At 43.6% G+C, this 26219-nt stretch overlaps 2 protein-coding genes across 7 annotated transcripts in view; one reads left to right on the top strand and one right to left on the bottom strand.

The window, feature by feature from the left end:
* LOC123759356 (uncharacterized) overlaps window positions 1-25358 on the top strand; it is a 119962-nt gene extending 94604 nt beyond the window's left edge. For 2 of the 4 annotated variants that reach the window (XM_069335124.1, XM_045744299.2), the window contains exons 3-5: window positions 18730-19269; window positions 20457-20646; window positions 21660-25358. In XM_069335124.1, coding sequence (XP_069191225.1) covers window positions 18730-19269; window positions 20457-20646; window positions 21660-21703 — 774 coding nt within the window. In that variant the 3' untranslated portion in view covers window positions 21704-25358. Of the gene's footprint in view, window positions 1-9469; window positions 10102-15073; window positions 15122-18729; window positions 19270-20456; window positions 20647-21659 lie in introns of those variants that run through there. The other 2 variants (XM_045744296.2, XM_069335125.1) reach the window with 2 other exon arrangements.
* Window positions 1-26219, bottom strand: part of LOC123759355 (nuclear distribution C, dynein complex regulator) — a 157929-nt gene that overhangs the window by 118554 nt on the left and 13156 nt on the right. The window lies entirely within an intron of this gene.

Genomic DNA, 26219 nt, shown 5'->3' with positions numbered 1-26219 from the left:
ATTTAACTAAAGTGTAACATGTCAACAATTCAGCTCCGTACAGGACAAGGAACGTGACTCCCAGAACTTGCCGGAGCCGTTGACAGGGTACGTACAGTGAACGCCAGCAGGGGAATCCTGGTGGTCGCGTCTCAGCCTTCATCGCCATCTTGCTAAAGCAGTTTACTCCAAGAAAACGTGAACATGCAGCCACACAGGAAGAGCCCCGCCACGAGCCACCGGAGTTAGTTACATCACATAGTTAACATTCCAACAGCGACCACAACATAGTTACAGTACCAAGTTCCGGGTGATGCTCAGTGCCGGTTGTTGGGTGTGGCTGAGAGTGTGGAGGTCCAGTGGGTGCTGGCATCACCCAGCGAGGCGGGTACCAAGTACTTCCCGCGTTTTCTCCCTTGCGTGTGTGTTGGGGGCGGGAAGAGGTGGTGGTGGCGCCCTGGGAAGGATGGAACAGGATCTACAACGCCCATTGCCTTAATCTATTTTTCCACACCTGAATCAGAGCCCCCACCCCCTACACCCCCACCAGACGAGCCACACCACCACCCACACAGCCTTCACGCCACACCTGCACACCGCTGTACCACAACATGTCATTACACAAACTGAACATTCCTGCAAATTTGCGTCTATACTGCTTCTTGATATGTTGTTGCTATCCATGCATGTATACTCTGATTTATACCTGATACATATCCAGGTTAAATCATTCATATGATGACCAAACAACACACCAGAGCCAAGAAACGACATCCTTTCCAATCCCTTTGGACATCAAAGCTGAAGACGACGTTTCGGTCCCTCGTGAACCATTATCGCATCGTGGTCACATGGCTTGATAATGGTCCCAATAATGGGACGATGACAAGGGTCCCATGTGTAGGGGCCCCAATGGTACATGCAGCGGTCCATCCTCCACAAAGTACAGTACATCATATACCACCTGTGTCAAGTGTCCAATGATAGGCTGCTGGCCTCCTGAAAAGTTCACTTTTGTGTACTACTGAATTTCCCCAAATGTCATGCTGAAGAAATCGAACAGTAACTAATATAAATCTAACCAATCCTTGACCTGAATATGTAATCCTAGACACAATATTCGCCAATTTTAAATATAAATTGCACTCCAATTTAGGCCTCCTAAAATTTATTTGGTGTCTGATTTCTAACGTGCCGTATACATTATATTACATAGATCTTAAAGTGTACATTGAACCCCACACATTTCTTGAGGTTACAAGATACATCAGGTACCGTACATGTTTCTATTGACGAATTTGCAATAGCGACAGCATACATGTGAGTATGGAGAGGGGGAGAGATGTGTGTGGTATAAGCAGCCCTCGAGATCTTCTCAAGATAACCTCAAGATAACAACAGTGGTCACTATACAACTCTCCCCTTGTGACGCAATCCGGACAACCTACAGTAGTGTAATTACCACCACTCACAACTGTGACCTTGGCGTCAAATTGCTACTAACCACTAATCCCAGGTATTTGGCACACCCTGTTTTGTGCTCCATTATTTAGTTTATAAATAGCGTACTTGTCTTCACCCCCCCCCCCCAAGACTTAAGACCTTATACGTGTCCTCGTTAGGTATCCCGCACCGCCTCGTTGATCACCGCCTTGTTGATCACAGCCTCGTTGAACACCGCCCATTAATCCCAGGCATCCTTGAACACCTTCGTGTCGTCCTCCAAGTTTACCTCTGGTACTACACCACTCTCAGTAAACTAAAGACAACTCCCATCCACTCTTCAGTCCACTGACCTCTACCACATAATCAAATGGGTTCCATTATAATGTGACAACTCTAAACTGGAATCCCTCCCCCCCCTTACAAGTTCTCGTCCAACCACTTGGACTGGACGGTAGAGCGACGGTCTGGCTTCCTGCAGGTTGGCTTCAATTCCCGACCGTCCAAGTGGTTGGGCACCATTCCCCCCCCCCCCGGTTCAATCCTAAATCCTTATCCCTACCATTTCCCCAGTGCTATATAGTCGTAATGGCTTCGCTGCTGCTGCTGTTGTTGGTGCTTTAGATTCAGCTACTGGGAACACAAAGTTGCAAGTAGCACGGGCTATGGTGAGCCCGTAGTGGACTTACCTGGCACAGGAGCGGAGGCTGTAACTGTGACAAAATAATAACTTTTATAGGCTTCCTTCACTCTGTACATCTCAGTCATACCGAACCTCGAGTTACGCCACTCGCAAAAAAAATCCAACTTCAATCTTGTTAATATATCGTCAAAAAGGATACATTTGCTTACTTTAACACGAGTTATGTCCACTCTGGAGTATTGCTACCGAAGCTGTCCTGTTAACCTACACTGATATACCTGGATGATACCTGGTTGATGGGGTTCTGGGAGTTCTTCTACTCCCCAAGCCCGGCCCGAGGCCAGGCTTGACTTGTGAGAGTTTGGTCCACCAGGCTGTTGCTTGTGTACTGGCTTGCCAAATGGGGCTTCTTGGTGGGTAGAAATAGAGTGTTGGGGCCCACCTACATACACACGCAGCAAGCTAAACAAAACCCTGCCTAACCACTACCACAATGATGCCCTTCGCTCCTGTCTCGTCGAGGTCAACGTAGCATTCTTATGCAATGACCTAATCAAAATACATCAAGTTTAGCGTACAAACATAAAATACATTCTGTATAGGAAGAGGTTACCTAGACTGCACCATTGACCTGTGTGTGTAGAGGGGTTAACCTGCCACCATTACCAGCAGGGTTGTGGTGGGTGACGGTGGGTGTAGAGGGGTTAACCTGCCACCATTGTCAGCAGGGGTGGTGGGTGACGGTGGGTGTAGAGGGGTTAACCTGCCACCATTGTCAGCAGGGGTGGTGGGTGACGGTGGGTGTAGAGGGGTTAACCTGCCACCATTGTCAGCAGGGGTGGTGGGTGACGGTGGGTGTAGAGGGGTTAACCTGCCACCATTGTCAGCAGGGGTGGTGGGTGACGGTGGGTGTAGAGGGGTTAACCTGCCACCATTGTCAGCAGGGGTGGTGGGTGACGGTGGGTGTAGAGGGGTTAACCTGCCACCATTGTCAGCAGGGGTGGTGGGTGACGGTGGGTGTAAAGGGGTAACCTGCCACGTGAGTACGAGCGAGAAGTAGGCGTGCCGGGGGGATCTTCCTGGCCCACAGGAGAGAGTGTGGGGGGTACTGGAGGACATGACCCAGCACAGATGACCGGCAGGGAAACTCCCTCCCTGAGCCTCCCACCCTCTCCCTTCCCCCTAACTTCCACTCCGTTGTTGTTGTTGTTATAGATTCAGCTACTCGGAACAAGTTCCAAGTAGCACGAGCTATGGTGAGCCCGTAACTTACCTGGCACAAAAGCGGGGCAAGTAGCACGGGCTATGGTGAGCCTGTTCCATTCCGTTACAAATGCAGTGATATATACCCTAACCAAGACCGTCAGAACCTAACCTAACCTACCAGAGCCGATACCCCACTAGTCCTAGGAGGCGTTAACATTGTGGTGGAACAATTTCACTAAACCACCGCAATGTTTACGCCGGGGTCGACTGCGTAAACAAATGTAGTGAGTTGAGTAAGAGGAGGTGGTTTACCACCCCCAGTGGTACAGCACGTGAGGTGTTACTCCATGCCTCACCGCCTCCATGTTAATGCTTCACTGACCAACAAACTCCCAAGAGGACCGGCTATAGGAAACGAGATGAATATGAATGTTTAACGCCTCAGTAGTGCGGGACCCGTCCATTCAAGGTACAGCAAGATGTACCACTTGTGTGACGTCCTGGTGAGGCAACACACAGACTATGGCAAGGCAGTGTGGCGTCCTGGTGAGGCAACACACAGACTATGGCAAGGCAGTGTGACGTCCTGGTGAGGCAACACACAGACTATGGCAAGGCAGTGTGGCGTCCTGGTGAGGCAACACACAGACTATGGCAAGGCAGTGTGGCGTCCTGGTGAGGCAACACACAGACTATGGCAAGGCAGTGTGGCGTCCTGGTGAGGCAACACACAGACTATGGCAAGGCAGTGTGGCGTCCTGGTGAGGCAACACACACACTATGGCAAGGCAGTGTGGCGTCCGTAACACGTTAACCACACTTGTTAAAACAGTTCTTGAACGCCTGTTGTGAATATTCAATAACCATAAATACCTTCTCCCTTGTTTTAAACTCGTCTAAAAATGGGACCGTCCGTGACGACCCGGAGTGATAAGGCAGGAACAGACTGACTGATGGAGATTAAGCCATCCAAAAGGTGGCAAATAGCCCGTAAGTGGTGGCCCTTTTGAGCCATTGCCAGTATCAAGAGCTGATACTGGAGATCTGTGGAGGTGCGACTGCACCCTGCGTGACGGGAGATGTCTCCCGTGTGGCAGGAATAGTCATGTCCAGCACGAGTGAGAGATGTGCTCTCAACATTGTCTACCACCAACAGGTAATACAAGAATTAAGTGAACAAGGAAATAACATCCCGATGATACAGTAGTGTTAAGGGGTTACAACAGACAAACCATGTACTCAATAATGTATTACCTGTGTTTTTCACGATGTAGACGACTGGCTTTTACAATTATCGATTCAACAATTTTCCGACAATAGACGTTAATTGGCCGATAATTCGAGGCAAGTGATCTATGCAGACGATGAGTCACAATAACGTGGCTGAAATATGTTGACCAAACCACACACTAGAAAGTGAAGGGACGACGACGTTTCGCTCCGTCCTGGAGCATTTACAGTCGACTTGAGAATGGTCCAGGACGGACCGAAACGTCGTCGTCCCTTCACCTTCTAGTGTGTGGTCTGGTCAACAAGTGATCTATCTCCCTTCTTAATTAAAATCTGGTATCACATTAACAACCCTCCACGACTCCGGCAAACTCAAGATTTAATGAATATGACACAGAAAGGCTGGCATAGCTCTTCTTTGTATTCTTGAAGCAGCACCCTGGCAAACACCGCGTAGGGCCTTGGGGACTTGTTTACCTTGAATTTTTCAATTTGTTTGATAACCTCAATGGTAACCACTAAACATGTCAACCTGTCCTCTTCAGAGAGGACAGGTTGACATGTTCAGGAAAAATGTTTGAAATGTTTAGGAAAAATATTGAGGAAAATGTTCATTGACAATTAGTAAGGATCCTAGTCATGATGAGTAGGGATCTCCATCATGAAAGGTACCATCCCTTCACCATTAGATCACCAGCTCAAAGAGCGAGACGCAGGGTCAGGCGAGGAGCCTCAAGGGGTCACCACCACTTACCCAACCGTGAGGAGGAATGTGTCTACAACTAGGGCGCGATGAAAGAGGAAAATAATATAGAGAAAGGTGGTCGACAACAGGAAAAATACAGCTATATATAATCTCCTCAAAGCAGGTGACATTTTTCCTACGGAAATAACTAAGTGAGTGCGAGTCAAAGACCCCCCCCCCCTGAGATATTAAAGACTCCTTTACTGATTATCGTCGGGAAGGCGAAGTATAGGTGTGACAAGACGACCTCTGTAGAGGAGACATCTCCCGTCACGCAGGGTGCAGTCGCACCTCCACAGATCTCCTGTATCATCTATTGATACTGGTAATGGCTCAAAAGGCCCACCACTTACGGGCTATTCATACCTGTGCCCCCTTTTGGGTGACTTCAACTTCATCAATCAATCATAGCAAATCAGTGTAAATTCTTCAAGGACTCTTTAGTGTGAGCTGGACCTTAGTGCGGGAAAGGTGTGTGTGTTACAGGAGCCCGAGGGACAAATGACCTTATTGGTCGGATAAGCTGCAGAAACAACGTTATATCAAGGAGAAAATCATTTTGACCATGTCGTGGCCTAGTCGTTTACGGCGTGCATCTGGGTACAACACCCAGCGCATAGGTTCGAATCCTCATCACGGCTCCTGTAGATTGTCTCAGCGATATATCGCGTCACTGTGATTCTGTAATAAATTGAATATTAAAGTTTATTTGGTATTTCAGCTAAGTTTCCTGTCGCTGATTTTTGAGCATACATGATCGGAGATGTCAAGTCATTCTCAAGTCACAATCGACTTGAGAATGGTCCAGGACGGACCGAAACGTCGTCGTCTCTTCAACTTTTAGTGTGTGGTCTGGTCAACATACTTCAGCCACGTTATTGTGACTCATCGCCTGCATACATGATCGGAGCTTAGTTGGTCTTTGGTCTTATTCAGTGATTCTCGAAGCTACATAAATAAATTAATGAGACTGCGGTAATTATCAAAGCGGTGAAGTTTTAAAAGTATTTGATATTATTCCATTATAATTCCCCAAGTAATTATTAATGTAGTAATCGAAGTTCTTGTTTCATTCTTGATCTCTCTTATCTGGGCCAAGACGGTACTAAGGACATCAATTACCATCAATATTATCAACTACTATTAATTTTAACAATATTAATATTAACTACTTTTATCGAGAAGTGGAGGCACCTTAATAACATACATTTCTTGCATATAACTAGACTTATCATACTATTTAGTCTTCACACAATGTCCTTAACTTTCACTCCTGTGAAATACTGAGCTATAAACAAATCCACAAGGGCCGTGACGAGGATTCGAACCTGCGTCCGGGAGCATCCCAGACGCTGCCTTAATCGACTGAGCTATATTTTCCACCAAGAGGGTGACTAATGGTTTTTAATGTGCTTCTTGTTGTTAAAGATTTAGCTACTCGGGACGAAGTGTCCATGTAGCACGGGCTATGGTGAGCCCGTAATTTTTTAATGTGCAGCTTCTAACACTTTAATTAGTACAGCGGCGGCCAACAGTATACTAACAACGTTACCAACTGGGTAAGGTGAGGTGGCACCACATTATATTGTAGCAAAGGCCGAGTTAAGAGCACCTCAGCACACAGAATACATTTACAAAACGAAAACATTCTACCACTTACGGGTTATTCATGCCCGTGCCGCCTCTGGGTGGCTTAATCTTCATTAAGATTAAGCCCCCCACACTTAAAATTAAGCTTAAGATCTTAAGATTAATCTGGGGGGGGGGAGGAGAGAGAGAGAGAGAGAGAGAGAGAGAGAGAGAGAGAGAGAGAGAGAGAGAGAGAGAGAGAGAGAGAGAGAGAGAGAGAGAGAGAGAGAGAGAGAAACCAGCAGAAACTCCCCAACTTTCCACGTTATCAAATCCACCATAAAACAGGGAAGACCTCAATAAAGTGGCGTGTCCAGATGTTTGGTTTTCGTCACCAGTGGAGAGGCCGGGCAGCCCCCGCCGGGCTTCCACATTCAACATGACAAAAACCAACCAAAAAGTTGGCTGGACTGGCGAGTGGGTATTACCCCGAACTGTACTGCCCCTCTTCCACCCCCACCCATGTTACCCCTCCCACTACCAGCATCCCAAACTTCCTCTCCCACTTCCAGCATCCCAAACTTCCTCTCCCACTACCAGCATCCCAAATTTCCTCTCCCACTACCAGCATCCCAAAGTTCCTCTCCCACTACCAGCATCCCAAACCCTCTCTCCCACTACCAGCATCCCAAACCCTCTCTCCCACTACCAGCATCCCAAACCTCCTCTCCCACTACCAGCATCCCAAACCCTCTCTCCCACTACCAGAATCCCAAACCCTCTCTCCCACTACCAGCATCCCAAACCTCCTCTCCCACTACCAGCATCCCAAAGTCCCTCTACCACTACCAGCATCCCAAACCCTCTCTCCCACTACCAGCATCCCAAACCCTCTCTCCCACTACCAGCATCCCAAACCCTCTCTCCCACTACCAGCATCCCAAACCTCCTCTCCCACTACCAGCATCCCAAACCCTCTCTCCCACTACCAGAATCCCAAACCCTCTCTCCCACTACCAGCATCCCAAACCTCCTCTCCCACTACCAGTATCCCAAACCCTCTCTCCCCCTACCAGCATCCCAAACCTCCTCTCCCACTACCAGCATCCCAAACTTCCTCTCCCACTACCAGCATCCCACACCCTCTCTCCCACTACCAGCATCCCAAACCCTCTCTCCCACTACCAGCATCCCAAACCCTCTCTCCCACTACCAGCATCCCAAACCTCCTCTCCCACTACCAGCATCCCAAACCTCCTCTCCCACTACCAGCATCCCAAACCCTCTCTCCCACTACCAGCATCCCAAACCTCCTCTCCCACTACCAGCATCCCAAACCTCCTCTCCCACTACCAGCATCCCAAACTTCCTTTGCCACTACCAGCATCCCAAACCTCCTCTCCCACTACCAGCATCCCAAACCTCCTCTGCCACTACCAGCATCCCAAACTTCCTCTGCCACTACCAGCATCCCAAACTTCCTCTGCCACTACCAGCATCCCAAACTTCCTCTCCCACTACCAGCATCCCAAACCTCCTCTCCCACTACCAGCATCCCAAACTTCCTCTGCCACTACCAGCATCCCAAACCCCGTCGTGGCAGGACGCTCAGTTGCATGTGTCCTGTCAAGAATAAGAAGCCACGAGTGGAGGAGCTCCAGCACCGCCTGGATGCTGGTCTCCGTGCATCACTAAGGAGTAACCTCTCGCCTGCATGAATTGAGTGTCCCATGATGATGCTTGTACTCATGCAGGGCCCGGCCTACGTGACGCCACAACGCCTCCTGAACGTTGGAAACCTTTACTTCATGAATTTCCCATCTTAAACCAGTTCCCGTTTTGACATTTACCATGAACGTCATCCCGCTTCCCCGATACGGCCTCTTTCCCTGAAGACGACCTGTAACTGGGAGAGGACGTTATGCCCCGTGTCCTTAGCTTATCCCACTGTACTGTGTGACCTCGCCTTATGTTGGGAGCCGGTTGGCCGAGCGGACAGCACGCTGGACTTGTGATCCTGTGGTCCTGGGTTCGATCCCAGGCGCCGGCGAGAAACAATGGACAGAGTTTCTTTCACCCTATGGCTCTGTTACCTAGCAGTAAAATAGGTACCTGGGTGTTAGTCAGCTGTCACGGGCTGCTTCCTGGGGGTGGAGGCCTGGTCGAGGACCGGGCCGCGGGGACACTAAAAGCCCCGAAATCATCTCAAGATAACCTCAAGATAGATCCCACTGTACTGTGTGACCTCGTCTTATGTTGTGTGTCCCTAGCTCATCCCACGCCATACTTCCCTAGCTCATCCCGTGACAAGTACTGCTATAATCATCGTATCCCGAAAGTTCACGGGAGACATCTCCCGTCACGCAGGGTGCAGTCACACCTCCACAGATCTCCAGTATCATCTCTTGATACTGGTAATGGCTCCAAAGGGCCACCACTTACGGGCTATTCATGCCCGTGCCACCTTTTGGATGGCTTAATCTTAATCAATCAATCCGGAAAGTCCTTAGCTAATCCTGTACGAGAACTATCAGTATGAACATGACAAGCAGCAGGACTGTACTACCCATACTAAAGATCCACATGCTCCTGGGTTTCCCCTCGCTGGGGAACCCGCTGGTACTGGGATTGAAGTACTTTGGAGCAGTGGTGTTGACCTCTGGTGACGTGTCAACAGGTACACGCATCACTCACCTGTCTCATGCTGCCTCATCTATGTCATTGTCCCACCACCTCACCCGTTAAAAGTATTACCCAAAGCAGCTACATACGTATCGCTCAATTTCACAACCGCCCTTCCCCGGCATACCTTATATTAACCTTTCTCTCGACAGCGTAGCCTTCAAACGTTTGTAGCCTATCTTGCCCTGATTTAACCCTGCCACCAAGTGGTATGGGCTAACATCTCACACTACGTATGCCGTCAGCCGTCCACCACCACCCGCTGCTGCCGTCACCAGACCCGCCTCGATCTCCCGCGTCACGCACCAACTCTCACCCTCCCAAATGTTCCTGGTTTCTTGGTGCGGGAATTTACCCATCTGCTGAGAGGGAGCATATAAGTCGCTCCGTGTTCCGTGACGGTCAGTGTTACCTTGACTCTTGTGCTGCCACGAAGGTATACCTCCACTGGCCACCAGGAGCCACTCACAGCATGGTAGTACTGGAGGAGCCCGCGAAGGAGCGCTCTGGGGCGCTCACCCCTCCACCATCACCACACCACCACCACACCACTACAACACAAGACAGTTCCGGAGACAACAGCAGCATCTCTTCCAACCTCAGTGTGAGCACATACCCCATATATACCTTCCTCTCTCCACCACCTGTAATCATGGCTGCATTGTTCCCTTCAACAATCCAGCCATCATTGTAGATTCTTACAATGTCCTTAACAGAGCAGCTCGACTCTGCCTCTCCTCCTTCAAGCCATCTTACTCCTGAAGCTGATTTTCATCAAGAATATGTCAGTAGTGACGTAAATACCGCTGAGTGGGGCAAAAGAGGAGGGAACTCACAGGGATCGGTCTCCCAGGCACCCCAAGTGGAAGTTACAATCCTGCAGTGGGCCGCGTCCTACGGTGGTACGCTTCCACCAGCTACAATAGGGTAGGATAGGTTGCTTTCCTCAGTGGTGGGAGACAGAAGACTCATGACCTAGGGGGTACGTTGAGGTCTACCTCCCACAGCCTTCTCAACACCTTCCCACACCAGCTTAACCACACTTAAGTGTTTAACTTAACCTAGTTAAACACACGACGAAGTTAGAGAAGATTCAGAGGTATGCCACCAGACTAGTCCCGGAACTGAGAGGAATGAGTTACGAGGAAAGGCTAAGGGAGCTGAACCTCACAACCCTGGAAAACAGAAGAGTAAGGGGAGACATGATAACAACCTAAAAAATTCTCATGGGGATTGGCAGGGTGGACAAAGACAAACTCTTTAGCGCGGGTGGGACACGAACAAGGGGACACAGGTGGAAACTTAGTACCCAGATGAACCACAGAGACGTTAGAAAGAATTTTTTCAGTGTCAGGGTAGTTAACAAATGGAATGCATTAAGTAGTGTTGTGGTGGAGGCAGACTCCATACACAGTTTCAAATGTAGATATGATAGAGCCCAATAGGCTCAGGAATCTGTACACCAGTTGATTGACGGTTGAGAGGCGGGACCAAAGAGCCAGAGCTCCACCCTCGCAAACACAAATAGGTGAGTACACTGCCAGCTTAACCTTCAGGGTAGAAATCATCAATCAGGGATAGCTGGTAAACGTCCCTAGAGCGGGACGGACATTGACCGTGGAGGACAGAGGTCATTGCCAGGGTAGGGGGAAGAAGGGTTAACAAAAAAGGGTTACAGGCTGGACAAGATGAGGATAAAAAAACAAACATGGCTACTCACGGCGGGGCAGTGGCGGCCTCCTACCCGGTCACCCCCACAACGTACCTGCCAAGAAGGAAAACAGTTAACATCTGGACTACACGGCCTGAGTCATGGGCGGGGAAACACAGTCCTGGCACCACATTCATGAAAGCACTTACGAACCTGTACATCTTTCTCAATCTTTGGCGGCTTTGTTTCCAATTATTAAACAGTTAATGAGCTCCGAAGCACCAGGAGGATGTTCATAACAATAACAACAGTTAAATGGGAAGTTTTCAAGCTTGTAAACTGTTTAATAAATATAATCAAAGCCGCCAAAGATTGAGGAAAGATGTACACGTTCGTAAGTGCTTGCGTAAGTGCTTTCGTGAATCTGGCCCCTGGCAGGCGAAGGTAGATGCCGTCAACACAACACAAGCCTCCCCCCACTCAACACACCCTCCTTACACAAGTTATTAATTATACACGTATATAGTATTGTGTTCATTAGAATAGTGAACACTGACCCCCGGGCGCCAGGACGCACCAATGGCTACCGGTGTCGCCCTCAATACACAAACCTATCATAATACCAGCATTTTGTTATTAGTAAACTTTAATACAACTTCCCCATGCTGTATTTGAGAGTTATGGAAGGTAGTTATCTTGAGATTATCTTGAGATGATTTCGGGGCTTTAGTGTCCCCGCGGCCCGGTCCTCGACCAGGCCTCCACCCCCAGGAAGCAGCCCGTGACAGCTGACTAACACCCAGGTACCTATTTTACTGCTAGGTAACAGAGGCATAGGATGAAAGAAACTCTGCCCATTGTTTCTCGCCGGCGCCTGGGATCGAACCCAGGACCACAGGATCACAAGTCCAAGTCCGCTTGGCCGACCGGCTCCAGTCGTATACAGTCTACCGTGAAGGTAGAGTTGGTTTACCGGGATATGTTTACACAACATAGTGAGGACCACGTGGCGTCCACTACCTATGAAGGATTAGGGCTCGCTCAGGCACCCGTGACCTCACATGGGTTAATGCTCTTGGAGAAACCCATCTCCAAACTCACTCATCCTAACCTACCAAGGACAACACCTACCTACCTTGGACAACAACTCGACTTAACTATCAACAAACCCCTACGCCACGACGTAACAATTTAGAAACAACATTATACAAGTTTGTTACGAAAATGGCAACGAGGCTCGTTTCATGAAGTTGTAAAGAATGGTTGTCAGTAGGGTCTAGTTTTGACCCAAGCCTTGACATGTCAGCTAGGTGCTCTAGAGATGTCAGGGTAGCGCTCTAGAGATGTCTTGTGTTGTAAATAATAACGTCTCCAGGTTGTGACCTTCTAAGAGATACTTGAGGAACCGTCGGACATGAACAAATCCACACGAGCCTTGATGAGAGTTCGAACTTACGAACTGGATGTTCCCAGACGTTGTGGATGTGTTCATTTCATACATCATCTTATTGTGATTTCTATGTGTAATACTCTGCATGTGTCATGTCATATGTGTGGGGCTGTATCAACCCTCCCCCCCCCCCCCCACCACCACACACACACACACACACACACACACACACACACACACACACACACACACACACACACACACACACACACACACACACACACACACACACACACACACACACACACAAGGCTCGACACACCTTGGCGGGTTCCTGGGATTTCCAGAATCACTCGACCCCGTCTCTGGTCAGGCTTCCGGGTTATTAATCTGGTTAGTGGAGAGACTTGGTGTTTACGGGCTCACCATAGCCCGTGCTACAAGGACATTTCGTTCTTAGTAGCTAAATCTGAAACAACACAGACTTGATGCTTAAGCATGGCACTAGTGTGTGGGCCCACCGACACCTTGCTGGAGGATTGATTGATAAAGATTAAGCCACCCAAGAGGTGGCACGGGCATGAATAGCCCGTAATTGCTGGAGGATCACTCCACCCATTATGTCACTAATCTTGGTGCCACACCCTACACGAGGGGTAGGCACTCGTATTCAACTAAATGTAATGTCCCGTCCTTGTCATCTGACATGTCTGGCACAATCACATGCCCACAGGGCGCGGTGGCATCCCTAACTGCCATCCTGGTGGATAGGCACCGCTCCTGTACTGTCCTCGTATCCCATTCAAATGCTAAATAGGCATACTGGCTTAGCTCTTTCTCTTCGTAATTACCTTACCTCTTCATATGCATTTTCTTCAGTATCAAGACATTTAAACGGTGTCCTAGACGTGAATAAGGTGTTCCCTCGTTGGCCAAGACAAGCCACACGTAACAATGAGAAAAACTGTATGTTGACAGTTGCCCATCGCAGGGATATGCTTCCTATGTTGTTGTTGTTATAGATTCAGCTACTCGGAACAAGTTCCAAGTAGCACGGGCTATGGTGAGCCCGTAGTGGACTTAGCTGGCACCAGAGCCCAAGCGTTTGACTCCGTCCTGCAGCCTATACTATCAGTTATATACAAATCATTATTAAAACAAATTAAGGCGACTATAGATGCTAGTTTATTTTTGTTTAATACAACCATATTTCAAATTTGCAGCAACAAATTTCGGCTTAAGTCCTTTTTTTATTTAAAATCTGTGGTAATATTAATGTTTCAGAGTTGTATAAGAAATGAAACGTTCACCTTATACATATAATGTAAATATGTGTCAATGGAAGCAACAACGGGAGTTTCCTGGTGCTGTTGTTGTTGTTGTTTTAGATTTAGTTACTCAGAACAAAGTGTCCATGTAGCACGGGCTATGGTGAGCCCGTAATACCTAGTGCGGTAGTCGGCATCTTTACGCGAGCGCGGGGACACGGTCAGATACAATGGGGAAGGGGGGGGGGGGGGGACTGAAGGGGGTGTAGAGGCCTTCTGGGGCGGGGCCAGTGATCTGGGGGAAGGGGCGGGGGATGGGGGAAGGGGGGATGGGGAGAAGGGGGGGCAGAGATGGGGTGGTCACAGGAACGCAGGAGACAAGGGAAAAAAAAGGAAGGGGAGGAAACGATAGGGGGAAAAGTCAAGTATCCAAAGTTTGCTTAGAGTAGGTCATGCCTGCACTTGGTTGTAAAGTAGCCAGTGAGATTGTTGCTTTACTGTGTTCCAATATCAGGGAGGGATGTGAAGGCATTAAGTGGGAGTGGAAGGGTAGCGGTAAGAAGGGTGGGAGAGAGATGGGATAGTCTGTGTGATTGATGGTTTGGCTGTCTTGAGTATTCACTGAGAAGCAATAACCCTTTGGCCACAGACTCCCAACATTTTATTACTTCCTCTACACATATATAGTACTGTACTTCCTCTACACATATTCAGTGAGGCACAGTAATGCCTCACTGTGTTACTATATATTCTTATACTGTGAACCTCACAGCTAAATGGACTGTGGGGTTCAGTTACTAAACCCATTATGTGCCTTTAACTCTTTTCCCCCACCGCGGCAGCCCTGGGAATTGGTATGGGATGCATAATATATGACCGACTGTCAACTATAGGCCTAAATGCATAGAGGGAGCCGAGGGGCATGATAAGGGGGGCGGGGGACACGAGGGTTACCACCCACACAAGAGCTTGTTCTTGGGGTCTTGTGTGGGTGTCTTACTGACCAACTCACAGCAAGAATACTTTAGATCTGAGCGTGGGAATGTAGATCAAGACTAAATCAAAGTCCAAGTCTTTGCGTAGACGGGGAGGCGGGAAAGAGCCGCCAGTGTACGCATTCCTTGGTCGGGGAGGGAGGACAGGGAGACAGTGGTGGGGGTTTATCCCTAAACCCGAGGCGAGAACCCGTTATACAGATTGGGTGCGGGGCGGAGTCTGCCGTAAAGGCGGTGCGGGAGGAGGGTTCAGTGTTCATCATGGCGTGTACTTGAGCAGGTGTGGCATTACTGTGTATTGGATGGGTTTACAACAGCAGGTGTGTACCAGGTGTGGAGCGCAAGTGGCGTGTGTATGGTGGTGACTGACTAACCTTCACATACCAGAAGGTGATACTTGGTATAAAGCAGCAGGCAAGTGTTGGACCCACCGTACGGGTGTTATACCTTAATATTACCTCACTCTACGTGTAACCTGTTACGGGATAATTAATGCCCCTGCCATATCTTGGCTGGCATAATCTTCATCAATCACCAATGTAACCTGTCACAGTTACAGCCCCGCTCCTGTGCCAGGTTAGTCCACTACGGTCTCACTATAGCCCGTGCTACTCGGAACTTTTTGTTCCCAGTTCTCTAAAACATCAACACCATGTAACCCGTCACTTCCCGTCAACAATGGTCCTATACCACCCCCCACTCGGCCCTCACACGCTTCTCACTCACTCAGATTCCTCAATATAAAGATAGATTAAATCGTGAGCCAGTTCCTATTTATATCCAACCACAAACAACGTCTATCATGTTGCCTGTAACGTGTTCCATAAAACAACAATCCCATGTTAAAGCTCAGTATTTACCCAGGGCTTTTCTGAATCAAACATGGTTCAGTATGTAAACATGGTTCACTATTATAGTGTAGCAATGTTTAGCCCGCTATTTATAGTCCACTTGCTATAACGTTTTCTCCTTTTGTATACGCAGTCATGACTGCCCCTTACTCTTCGTCTCTAGGCTCTCTAAATAAAGTTATAACTTCTTCACACAGGAAGTGCCTAGTGCCCGGGACGAGGCACCTTAGCTGTTTTCTTTCTAAAGCTTTTGGATCACAGGGCATTAATATGGTCTTGTATGGGCCAGTACGCCTTCTCCAGTTTCCTCTGTTCTCATCGTCTTCTGTTCAGGGCGAAGCACTGTCAAAAGCCAGAGCCAGATACGTCATCACTATTCAAATAAAGCAAAAATAAGGAACATAACTAGAGAACATTGTGTGTTGTATAGTGTGCAGGAGACGTGTGTGACGTCTGTGGTAATGTGGGCGGTGGTGGTGGTAGGCCAGCACCGTGACGTCCCCACCAGTCACGCTTAACGCTACTCTCTTAGTTTTATTTGAGATATAAATACAAGAGTTGTTACATTCTTGTTAGCGTTTCGGGCAGGTCCCTGGAATACGATCCCCGCCGCGAAGAATCGTTTTTACAACCAAGTACACATTTTACTGTTAAGTTAAACTGAGGCTACAGTTAAAGATTTACGCCCAGTAAATCCTCCCCGGCCAGGATACGAACCCATGACAAAGCGCTCGCGGAACGCCAGGCGAGTGTCTTACCACTACACCACGGAGACTAGTATTAATATCTGCCATTTTAAACATTGTCTAACTCTCACCTGGTGCTAGGGACATTTATTGTTAATAAGAAACTTACATTTCTTTTAGCATTAGCGCCCAGAGCACCATGCCGGCCAAGGAATCTAAAGTGAAGTAACTACTAATTATTTCTTCAGGAACAGAAAGCCGACGGCTTGTCAATGACCCCCCCCCCTCCCTGTTTTTCCTGAGGACTTTTTACAACTGGATTTTGAGCTGAAGAGTTATAGCATATATCAGCTGGTCAAGGCTGGCATTAATCAGGGAACATTATACAGTATACAAGTTCTACTTAACTAACGTAACCATTTAGGTCATTTCTTATAACCCCCCCCCCTACCCCCGCCCGCCCTGCCGACAACCTTACACAGCCACATGATGGGCTCAGTTACATAAGAACAAAGGTAACTGCAGAAGGCCTATTGGCCCATACGAGGCAGCTCGCAAGTTACGCAAGTTACTGTACTGATGAACTAGATAAGTTCTCACATATATATACTATATACTCATATATATACTATATACTCATATATATACTAGATATATTCATCAACATTCACAGTCCAGTGCCATTCACAGCTAAAATCATAATTAAGAAACTGCTGAAGGGCAAAGGCGAGGGCTCTATATCACAAGTAATTCTGGCGAATCCAACTTTATGAACAGATTACAGAGTAATAAATAAGACTACGTATTATTTTGCAATTAGAGTATTATGGAGGATTAATTAGAGAGGGAGGTGAATACATGGGTGTCCCCTCAACTGGCGCCGCTCCACCCGACCGCTGACGACATGTATAAATTAGCCTCCATACAAACATACAAAAAAGGGACGAAAGAAAAAAACTGGTCTTGGGATGATATAAGCTACATGACCAAGGCTGCCAACAAGGTCACCAGAGCAGGTGGTAGAGGCTGGGTCCGGAGCACCATGCCGCCCAAGGAGTCTAAAGTGAAGTACCTACGAATTATTTCTGAGCCACAAAACTAAGAATACAATGCAGTCCTCAGATGCAATACAGAATAGTGAGAGCAAGGACGCACAAGTGTCCTTCAGCTACCAAAAATATTTCAGGTAGAGCAATGTAGTGCAACAACGAGGTCTTGAAGGTTGTTTGACCAGTTTGGCTACGAGAAGAAACACGGCATACAAAGAACGCAAGATCTCGCTACGCAGCTGCTATGTATTTATACTATAAAGGGAGAATGTCTGTCTGTCTGTCTGTTCGAGGTTGGAGGCCACACGGTTGGGGCCTCACCCAAATTGACGGAGCATAGTCTGGGGTACGGGATGAACATAGGCTGGTCGGGGTTATCTTGAGGTTATCTTGAGATGATTTCGGGGCTTTTTAGTGTCCCCGCGGCCCGGTCCTTTATCAGCATAAGGGCTATTCTTTTCTTTTTTTTTTTTAGAATTTCAGAATTTAAGCCACCCAAGAGGTGGCATGGGCATGAATAGCCCGTAACAGGTTATATGTAGAGTGAGCTAAGCTCCACTCTCTGGCAACCACCTACACATTAGACAGTTGTATTTTTATGAGAGACAGAGACAGACAGAGAAAGCCAGTAGATGGATAGTGATGGATGGAAAGACGGATAAATAGATGAATATGTATAGAAGGATGTACAGGTGCATGGATAGAGACAAATAGGTAGATGGACAGATGGATGGATAGAGGATAGATAGATGGATAGAAAGATGAGTAGGTGGATGGATATATAAATCAATATATAAATCAATATATCAATGGATGGATGAAAAAATGGACAGATAGATGGATACTGATGGATGTGGGGGGGGGACATATGGGAGACAGACCTAAGGCAATACCTGTCCAGGTCTGTCTCCCATGTTTGGGTCTTTTAAGTCGTCTCAGCAGGCAATCCCTGCACAATAGAAAAGGTGGCATTCCAATAGGGCTGTACTGAAGAAAATTCCTCATGTATCTCATTTGTTTGTGAGAATGTGTGTACATTTGTGTGTGTGTATATATATATATATATATATATATATATATATATATATATATATATATATATATATATATATATATATATATATATATATATATATATATATACACATATAAAACATACATCATGCATACATATATGCACATACATGCATCCCAATAAAAGGAAGAATATGTAATATTTATTCACCTGATTTTGATACACTTGTGTCCATTAAGTAAAACACTTAGTTTGGTGCCCATCTTAAAAACTTAAATTTAAACTAGTTTTTTATTGTCAATTAAATTCTTTATCTTTCTCTTACAGGCTGGTTCAACTAGCTTCACAATTGGTGGTGCCACAATGAGCTCAGGTTCAGGTGGCTCCACTAAATATATGCTACGCGACACCGCACCCACACACAACAACCGTCTGAGCGTCATAAACACTAGCAGAAGCCACAGCGGAAGACTACACTATGCTCGCAGAACACCTACCCCCGAAGCCTCAAGATACGAACCTAACTTTATGTTAGGTTCCCACCCCTCCGAATACCCAGAGTATGACACTTCCTACACAATACGCTCGGCATCGCCAAGAACCTCCCGGAAGCCTGAATCTAGATACATGGTCCGGCCAAAGATTCGTGCAGAAAGTAGACAATACGATCCAAGACTGATACTCCAGCCACCATCACCCGAGCTGCCACAGAGCTTTGGGTCCAGGCACACCAGTGGCAATGAGAGAAAGGAGCTAGAAGCGGGCACACTCTATGACAACTACTGGCACATTCCTCGAGCTTCACTCTGGTGTTCACACAAAGGCTGCGTGTATGATTCACAACCATGTAAAGAGTGTCAGTGGAAGGTAAGACATAGTAACCACTGTGTGTGGTTCTTTACTCTATATAACTACCCTATTTCCCTATCATAACTATCTTTAATCTTTAACATACTGTACTTTAAATGTCTTAAATTGTACTCACTCCACTTTCTCCAAAAATCATCAGCCTTTACCTTTTTCATCCCTAACCATTTTCCTCATAATCATTTTACAAATATTATATTCCGAGTTAAATTCATTCATATATTCGTACACTCGCTCTCACTCTCTCGAGCTCACGAGAACATGCACGTCTTTCTGCACAATATTTTCCATGCAGCCCTTTTCTTCTGAATAACCTCTTGACCTTTTCATTGAACCATGCAGCATCTGCCTTGTATCTTTAAATAAGCTTTTAAGCAACATATGTCTTCCATGGTTTTCAGTCTCATCCCTTATACCCACTTTGAGCTAGTAGTCAATGCAAAGTGTTTACCAAATTTTGAACTAGGGAGAATTAAAGTATGATGAGTGTTGCCCTCCCCACAGTTATGGGGATCACAAAATATAGCTTAGTTGTAATATTAGATACAAAATGGTTATGTGAAATTATCAGGTGTTGTAAAAAGTAACCCGGCATGTGAATAACAAGCTGACACGGAGAAACTAACCCTTTCACCCTGGGAGGGCACTTGTGTGGTCTTTATATGCTGGTTTTGTTTCAATGCCACCTCAGATTTATTAAATACTCCTGCATTTTTAACCCTAGTTTTTGCTTCAATACCATTTCAAAATCATGATGCAGTCTTCTGTACTCTATATGCCATTTATATCACTGAAGGGTTAATAAGATTCTATATAATACTGATATTGAGATTCTATATAATAACCCACACCCCTAAAAAATGTGCCACTTTGTCACGTCTCTCTCAATGGAAGTACAGTAAATTTAATATTAAAACTCTAAATACTGTATGTGAAGAGATTCTGTGTTAAATGTTTGATTACTGGTAGCTGGGTATTTTATGACCCTCAAAAGATACATTATCAGGAGTTAATCAGTCTAATTAAAATGTAAAATGTGACAATGCATAATTTTAATTCTTAGCATTGCTGCCAGTAATTATAATTTGCATAGTATGAAAATAAAAAGTGCAATACATACATACATACTAGTGTAAGCATTATGACTAGAATGAAAAGCATACAAGTAATGAATATTTGTATTTCAGCAGGAGGAAAGCGCATCAACATGCTCATCCATCAACCCCCCACCAACATTTACCGCACTTGACAATTACCGCCCTGTCAGACCACGCCCTAAATGCCACCAGTGTAGCTGTGGGATCATCTTTGCAATCACCACAATTTTTTCACTTCTAGTTCTTTTCCTAATAACAGGTTTCATCCTCTATATTGAAAGTAAGTGAAAACGCCAGTACAATAACATTGCTAATACCTCTCTTGCTATATTACTACTTAAAATATATATAAATTGTAACAATCCCTTACATCTCTGGCCTAACCCCCTTCTTCCCTTTGCCCTTTATAAGCACCAGCTTAGTATATCTGTTAAGACTCGAATAGACTGTTGTAGGTGAAACGTTATTTTGCAAATCAAGTCTAATTTTAACATGATGCTTATTTACATCACTGTCAGTATATACTTTATGCACACTTTGACCATCATAATAATGTATTAGATATATAACAAATTATCCTCTTGCTGTAATCTATTTTGGTTTTTAATTCGTTACTTCTGCTTCAACTCTTACCAAGAAAGTACAGTATATCTGGTGAAGTGAGGATAATTATTTTGTATATTTCCCTATTTACTTGAACAAGAAAATAACCAATTAACAGTTAAGCAATAAAATCATGATATATATATGACCTTATAGTTCAGAATCTGATTTTCTCTGCAAGTACTGTACCTGTATAAGGCAATTATATGCACAATATTTAGAAGTTATTAATATTATTATTATTCAGGGTAAATTGTATTTTTCCTTTGCTTACCCATCATTCTACTGTTATTCTGTTTTAATAAATATCTTACTAATAAGGTCTCTGCATTTCACGATAAAATATTAAATTCATCATAGATAAAATCTGCAAACCATTTCAATGAAATATATCGTTATCAAGTCCGAGAGTTAACATTCTTGAAGGTACACCTTCATTAACATATTTACCACAAAGAATAAAATGTTGAAATCATTTAATAAATGGAGTGATTTTTCAACACATGAAATGCAAGACTGTGATACTATATTTCTATATTAATTGAAATCACATATATAAAATATTACCTAGGCATGTTATTAATGATTCAGTCTTTAGTCATATTAATTACCAATATCCTATACAGTATTTATTTAAGCATACTGCTGTAACTGGATCATGTATTAACACTAACTTTTCTTTGATTCCAGTGGTCCTGAAACATCAAACAGCCAATGTTACAGACCGGATGTAAATCAAGAGGTATTTTTCACTTGTCAAAACAGCATATGAAAGTATGAGAGAGGGAGAAGCACTTTATTCATACCAAACAGGTGTCGGTATGAAAGTTATATTGTTCTAATCCCTCTGGTACTTATACCAAAGACTTTCCATCACATTCAACGAGTTCCTTAATATCTGACAGTATCTTCATAGTGCATACCCATAGCTACCAAAAGTTACAACAATAAAGTTAGTATTTTCTGTTACTATACTGACTTGTTAGTTCCTAGCAAGCATGTATACTAAGGATGATATTACTATAACTGTTCAACTGAATTCTACGCTGACTAATTAATATTAAGTATGGTTGATTTTTACAAGTTTTTTTTAGAAATTCAGCATTACAAAAGTGTCAGATTACATACATATACAGTACTTAAAACTATTGATTGCCAGCTTTTCCACTATTTAGGAAAGACCATGCCAACTACAATGAACAGCTTTACTCATATTTTAAGGGAATATCTGTACCACTTCATCGTCAGTGATGATAATAAAAGATCAGGGGATTACTAAAATGACCTATAAAATAGGCCTGATGACATAACTCAAAGTAATCAAAGGGGATGCTGCTTCTGACCACAAATCTGGTTAGTAATATTCCTTCAATTTGTAACCTTTAGAGACACAATTCCCGCAGCTCCAGGTCACCAATATGTAAAATTCTTACATTTGTATATTAGTTTGCAACTGAGTTAAAATATATAAATAAATTAAAAAATAAAATAAAAACTCCATATACACATATAGATATACTGTACTTTCTTGGATATTCAGAATTTCCAAATACAGTACTATAATTAAATTCTGATATTGATATCAGTTTCTGAAATTTGGATAGTTACATTTTAGTTTTACATTTCATTCTCTTGTATTCAGGAAAATAAAATACTGTATACAAGGGTGAATGAAGACAAAAATAAATAAATAATGGTCTCAAACTGAATAGTACAGTAGATATTTTTGCCTCAAATTCTTCTAATTACCGTAATAAATATGTATATTAACAAGGTTTATTATTTTATTAGTTGAATAATAGCCAGAAAGTTGCTAAATCTTGTAACTTATAAAGATTTACAAGCAAATCCTAAATACAATACTTTAATTAAAAACACATGACATAGGCAGGATTCTTCCCAGATGACTCAAAATAATGTACTGTACATCATATTGCATGAGCTGTTGTCCAAGGGTTAGGCCGAGTGGCAAACCTCTTCAATGTACAGAAAACTAATATGACAACTAAGAAATTAACGTGATACAAAAATATGCATTATGAAAGTGTTAAGAATATCGCAGCTTTTAAACCAGAAGTCCATCCTATACAGTCTAGTAAATATTTACTGAAAAGCCATTATGTTATATCCTAAATTATGAGGGTAGAGTATGCTAAAATATTACCTGGCTTGCAAATTACAAGTCACTATGAAAGTCTAACTTACTTTCAACAAAATATTACAACATATAGTTTAAAATTAATCTGTGGCATTACTCCACTAAATGTGGACCATGACAGTATCTTAATTTTAATTTTGTAAAACAGACTGCTATATTAAGTAACACAATGTTTCATTAAATGTCTCTCATTTATTCCTTTCCATTTAATTTAATCTCATACAAAAAAAAATATATATATATATTTAGGCAGTTGTCCCTTTGCTTACTGTAAGGTCTCTGGGTATTAGGTCAAAGTGCCAAAACTTTTGTAAATAGCAACAAATCTCTCCAAAAGTCTGATAAAAGGTACTCTTAGAGAATTTGCCTCACATACAATCTTAATCTGGCACTACTCAACATATATCCTGTTACTTCACTTTTTTACTGATTAAAGTTATTGAATTGTATAAATTAGCCCATCTTCAACACATTAGGTTCTAAAAACAAACCTGCATAGGTCTCAAAATATAGAACTCATGAGAAATTCATCATGCACATTAGTTTTATAAAGCTCAAGCCTCTGTACAATCCTAATGTACTTCACATGAATAGTACATGTCTTATGTGTGAGAAATTTAGTTTTCCTAGCCAACTTTGGAGGTAACTTTGTGAACTTGGGTTGGTGAGCCACTCTGATATTGTCAGGTAGTTATCTGTGATTATCAGTCATATCAATGACTTATTTAGTGACATGCGTCAACTTTTGTTACTGATGTGTAGTTTAGGACTTGTTAGTCCATGAATCCTTTTTTTCTTATGGGGTTAAAACTTAAGTAGGCAACTTTTCAATAAATGAAAAAAGTCATAAAATTACAGCACATTATTTCAAGTGGATAAATTCAGATAATGATGATCATGTGGAGGATACACCGAATATAAAATACTACAGTATATAAAATGCCTAGTGATACAGTATTGAATAAACAGCCCGAAAGAAACTACAGTACTTTAGTGTTTAGTGGGTAAAGCATTCTCCCAGGTCCTCTGGCCTTCAAACTAGTGCTTATACTAGGCCAATGCTGTCATCTATTAGCAACAGAATCCCATGTCACGCCAAGCATTAGCTACAAATTTGCCAAAAATTTGTCCATGAAACTCTCACTCCTCACACCTAATTCTAAGTTTTCTTGGGGAAATACTTACACCCTGTCATAGAATTATCTAGACAATATATGTAAATGTATACTGTACTGTATTACAAAATGGAAACAATTTTTTTGTATTTTTTTATAATACTGTACTTTAATGATATAGCTAGAGAGAGCAAGTCTTTTTCTTTCTAGATATGCAATAAAATTACACAAAAACATATTGCTCTACCCGGCTTTTTGAACCTTTGTTGGAATAGAATGGAAAGGGCTAAATCAGAAGTGAATTTGAAATTACAGAGTACAGAGTACAGTATTACTTAATTTCAATACTGCATGTAATTCATTACATTACATGATAGCCTAATGCATACTACCGCACCATGTATTTTGGTCCAAAATATTCTGTCAAGGAATAACATCTTCCCTTGAGCACACTCACCAAGTAATCTGTGATTTCAAATGGTAGGTTCTATCATTTAGATACACTTAGATATGCGGCAGTCACTGTACAATACAATGTATAAATCATACCTATAAGTAGTTTTAAGAGCCTGGCATTCAATTCATTAGCCTTTTCTTGTACCCTATTTATAAAACAAAAAAAGTTAGAAAATAGACAAATTATTTAGCTGGTGCTTTTATATTCATTACTGTACTGACATTTCAGAGCAAGTTTCTACTTAATTGTGCTAGGAAAATGTATTTTTATGTAACAATATTCATACAATGCCCTATTTTACAAATATCAAATTGTTGAATAATTTCAGACAGAGATAATAATTCCAAAATAAAGTAGTGTACAGCATATGAAGCGTCACAGTCACATTAGGTGGATATACATTCACAATCAACTTGAGAATGGTCCAGGACGAAACAAAACGTCGTCGTTCCTTCACTTTCTAGTGTGTGGTTTGGTCAACACATTAGGTGGACTCTGTGAAAGCTGTGTAGCTCAACTATATCTACCTACCACAGTCTCACTCATTCTAGCGCTTATTATTACTGTACTGCCTAATGTATAAACATGTATCTGTCAATTTGCTTTTCTGTGAAGAGCATTTGTTATTGTATGACTGTAAATAAATGATAAAAGAACAATGTTATTTTTAATATAAGCCATACATCTGGATAAGCAGAATTCTTACAAGTCCAACAATTACAATATTTGCAATTTTTTGTTCCACAATCATCATAATTCTAATTTCCACACACACTATAAATAAAAAATATAATATGAAACAGAAACTTTTGTTTATTTTGGTGTAGTTCATTTTCTTATTTGAGACTGTAGATCTTGAAAGGTGAAGTTCTTGAAAATTTCCGTATCCTAATCTCCAGTTGTCTGGATTTCTGCCCGGATATGGCGAAGTTTTAGCAGAAAATTATCCAGATGCGATTTTAGCCAAATAACCCAAATATTTGGTTCAGAGGACTTCGTAAAACCGAGCTCATACAGTATATGTATACACTGCAATATTACTATTTAATGTTGGACTCAACATAAATTGCAATAAGAATATTACTGTATAAATATACTGTAATTACCTAATTACACAATTATCAAACTTTTTTAATCCTCATACTCTCAATAACCTTCCACCTGGTTTTCTGGAGCAGCCCCCCTTTGGCTTCCTGAAGCTATCTCGCTGAGATGTTTCCTATCTACTAGGACACATCAGCTGTGACATAGGTCTGCAGGCTGCTCCAAGCAACAGCCTGTTGGACCAAGCTCTCACAAGTCAGGCCTGGTCGCGGGCTGGGCTTCAGGAGTAGAAGAGCTCCCAGAACCCCATCAAGCAGGTATAGCTTAACTTCTTATTTTTTATTTGAGGTGTTAATGTAAAGTAGAAAATTGGGAAGCAAACAAGAGGAAAAGAGACGAAGTGGACTCCTGGAAGTGGCTAGCCTGTGGGGTTCTTGGGTGACCTGGGCTTCTATTACGGTGATGAGGTACATCAT

The sequence above is a fragment of the Procambarus clarkii genome, chromosome 32, assembly GCF_040958095.1.
Source record: "Procambarus clarkii isolate CNS0578487 chromosome 32, FALCON_Pclarkii_2.0, whole genome shotgun sequence".
In the NCBI taxonomy this organism is placed as follows: domain Eukaryota; kingdom Metazoa; phylum Arthropoda; class Malacostraca; order Decapoda; family Cambaridae; genus Procambarus; species Procambarus clarkii.
Note: the sequence above shows the minus strand (reverse complement) of the source record. Positions and strands in the feature narration are given on the sequence as shown.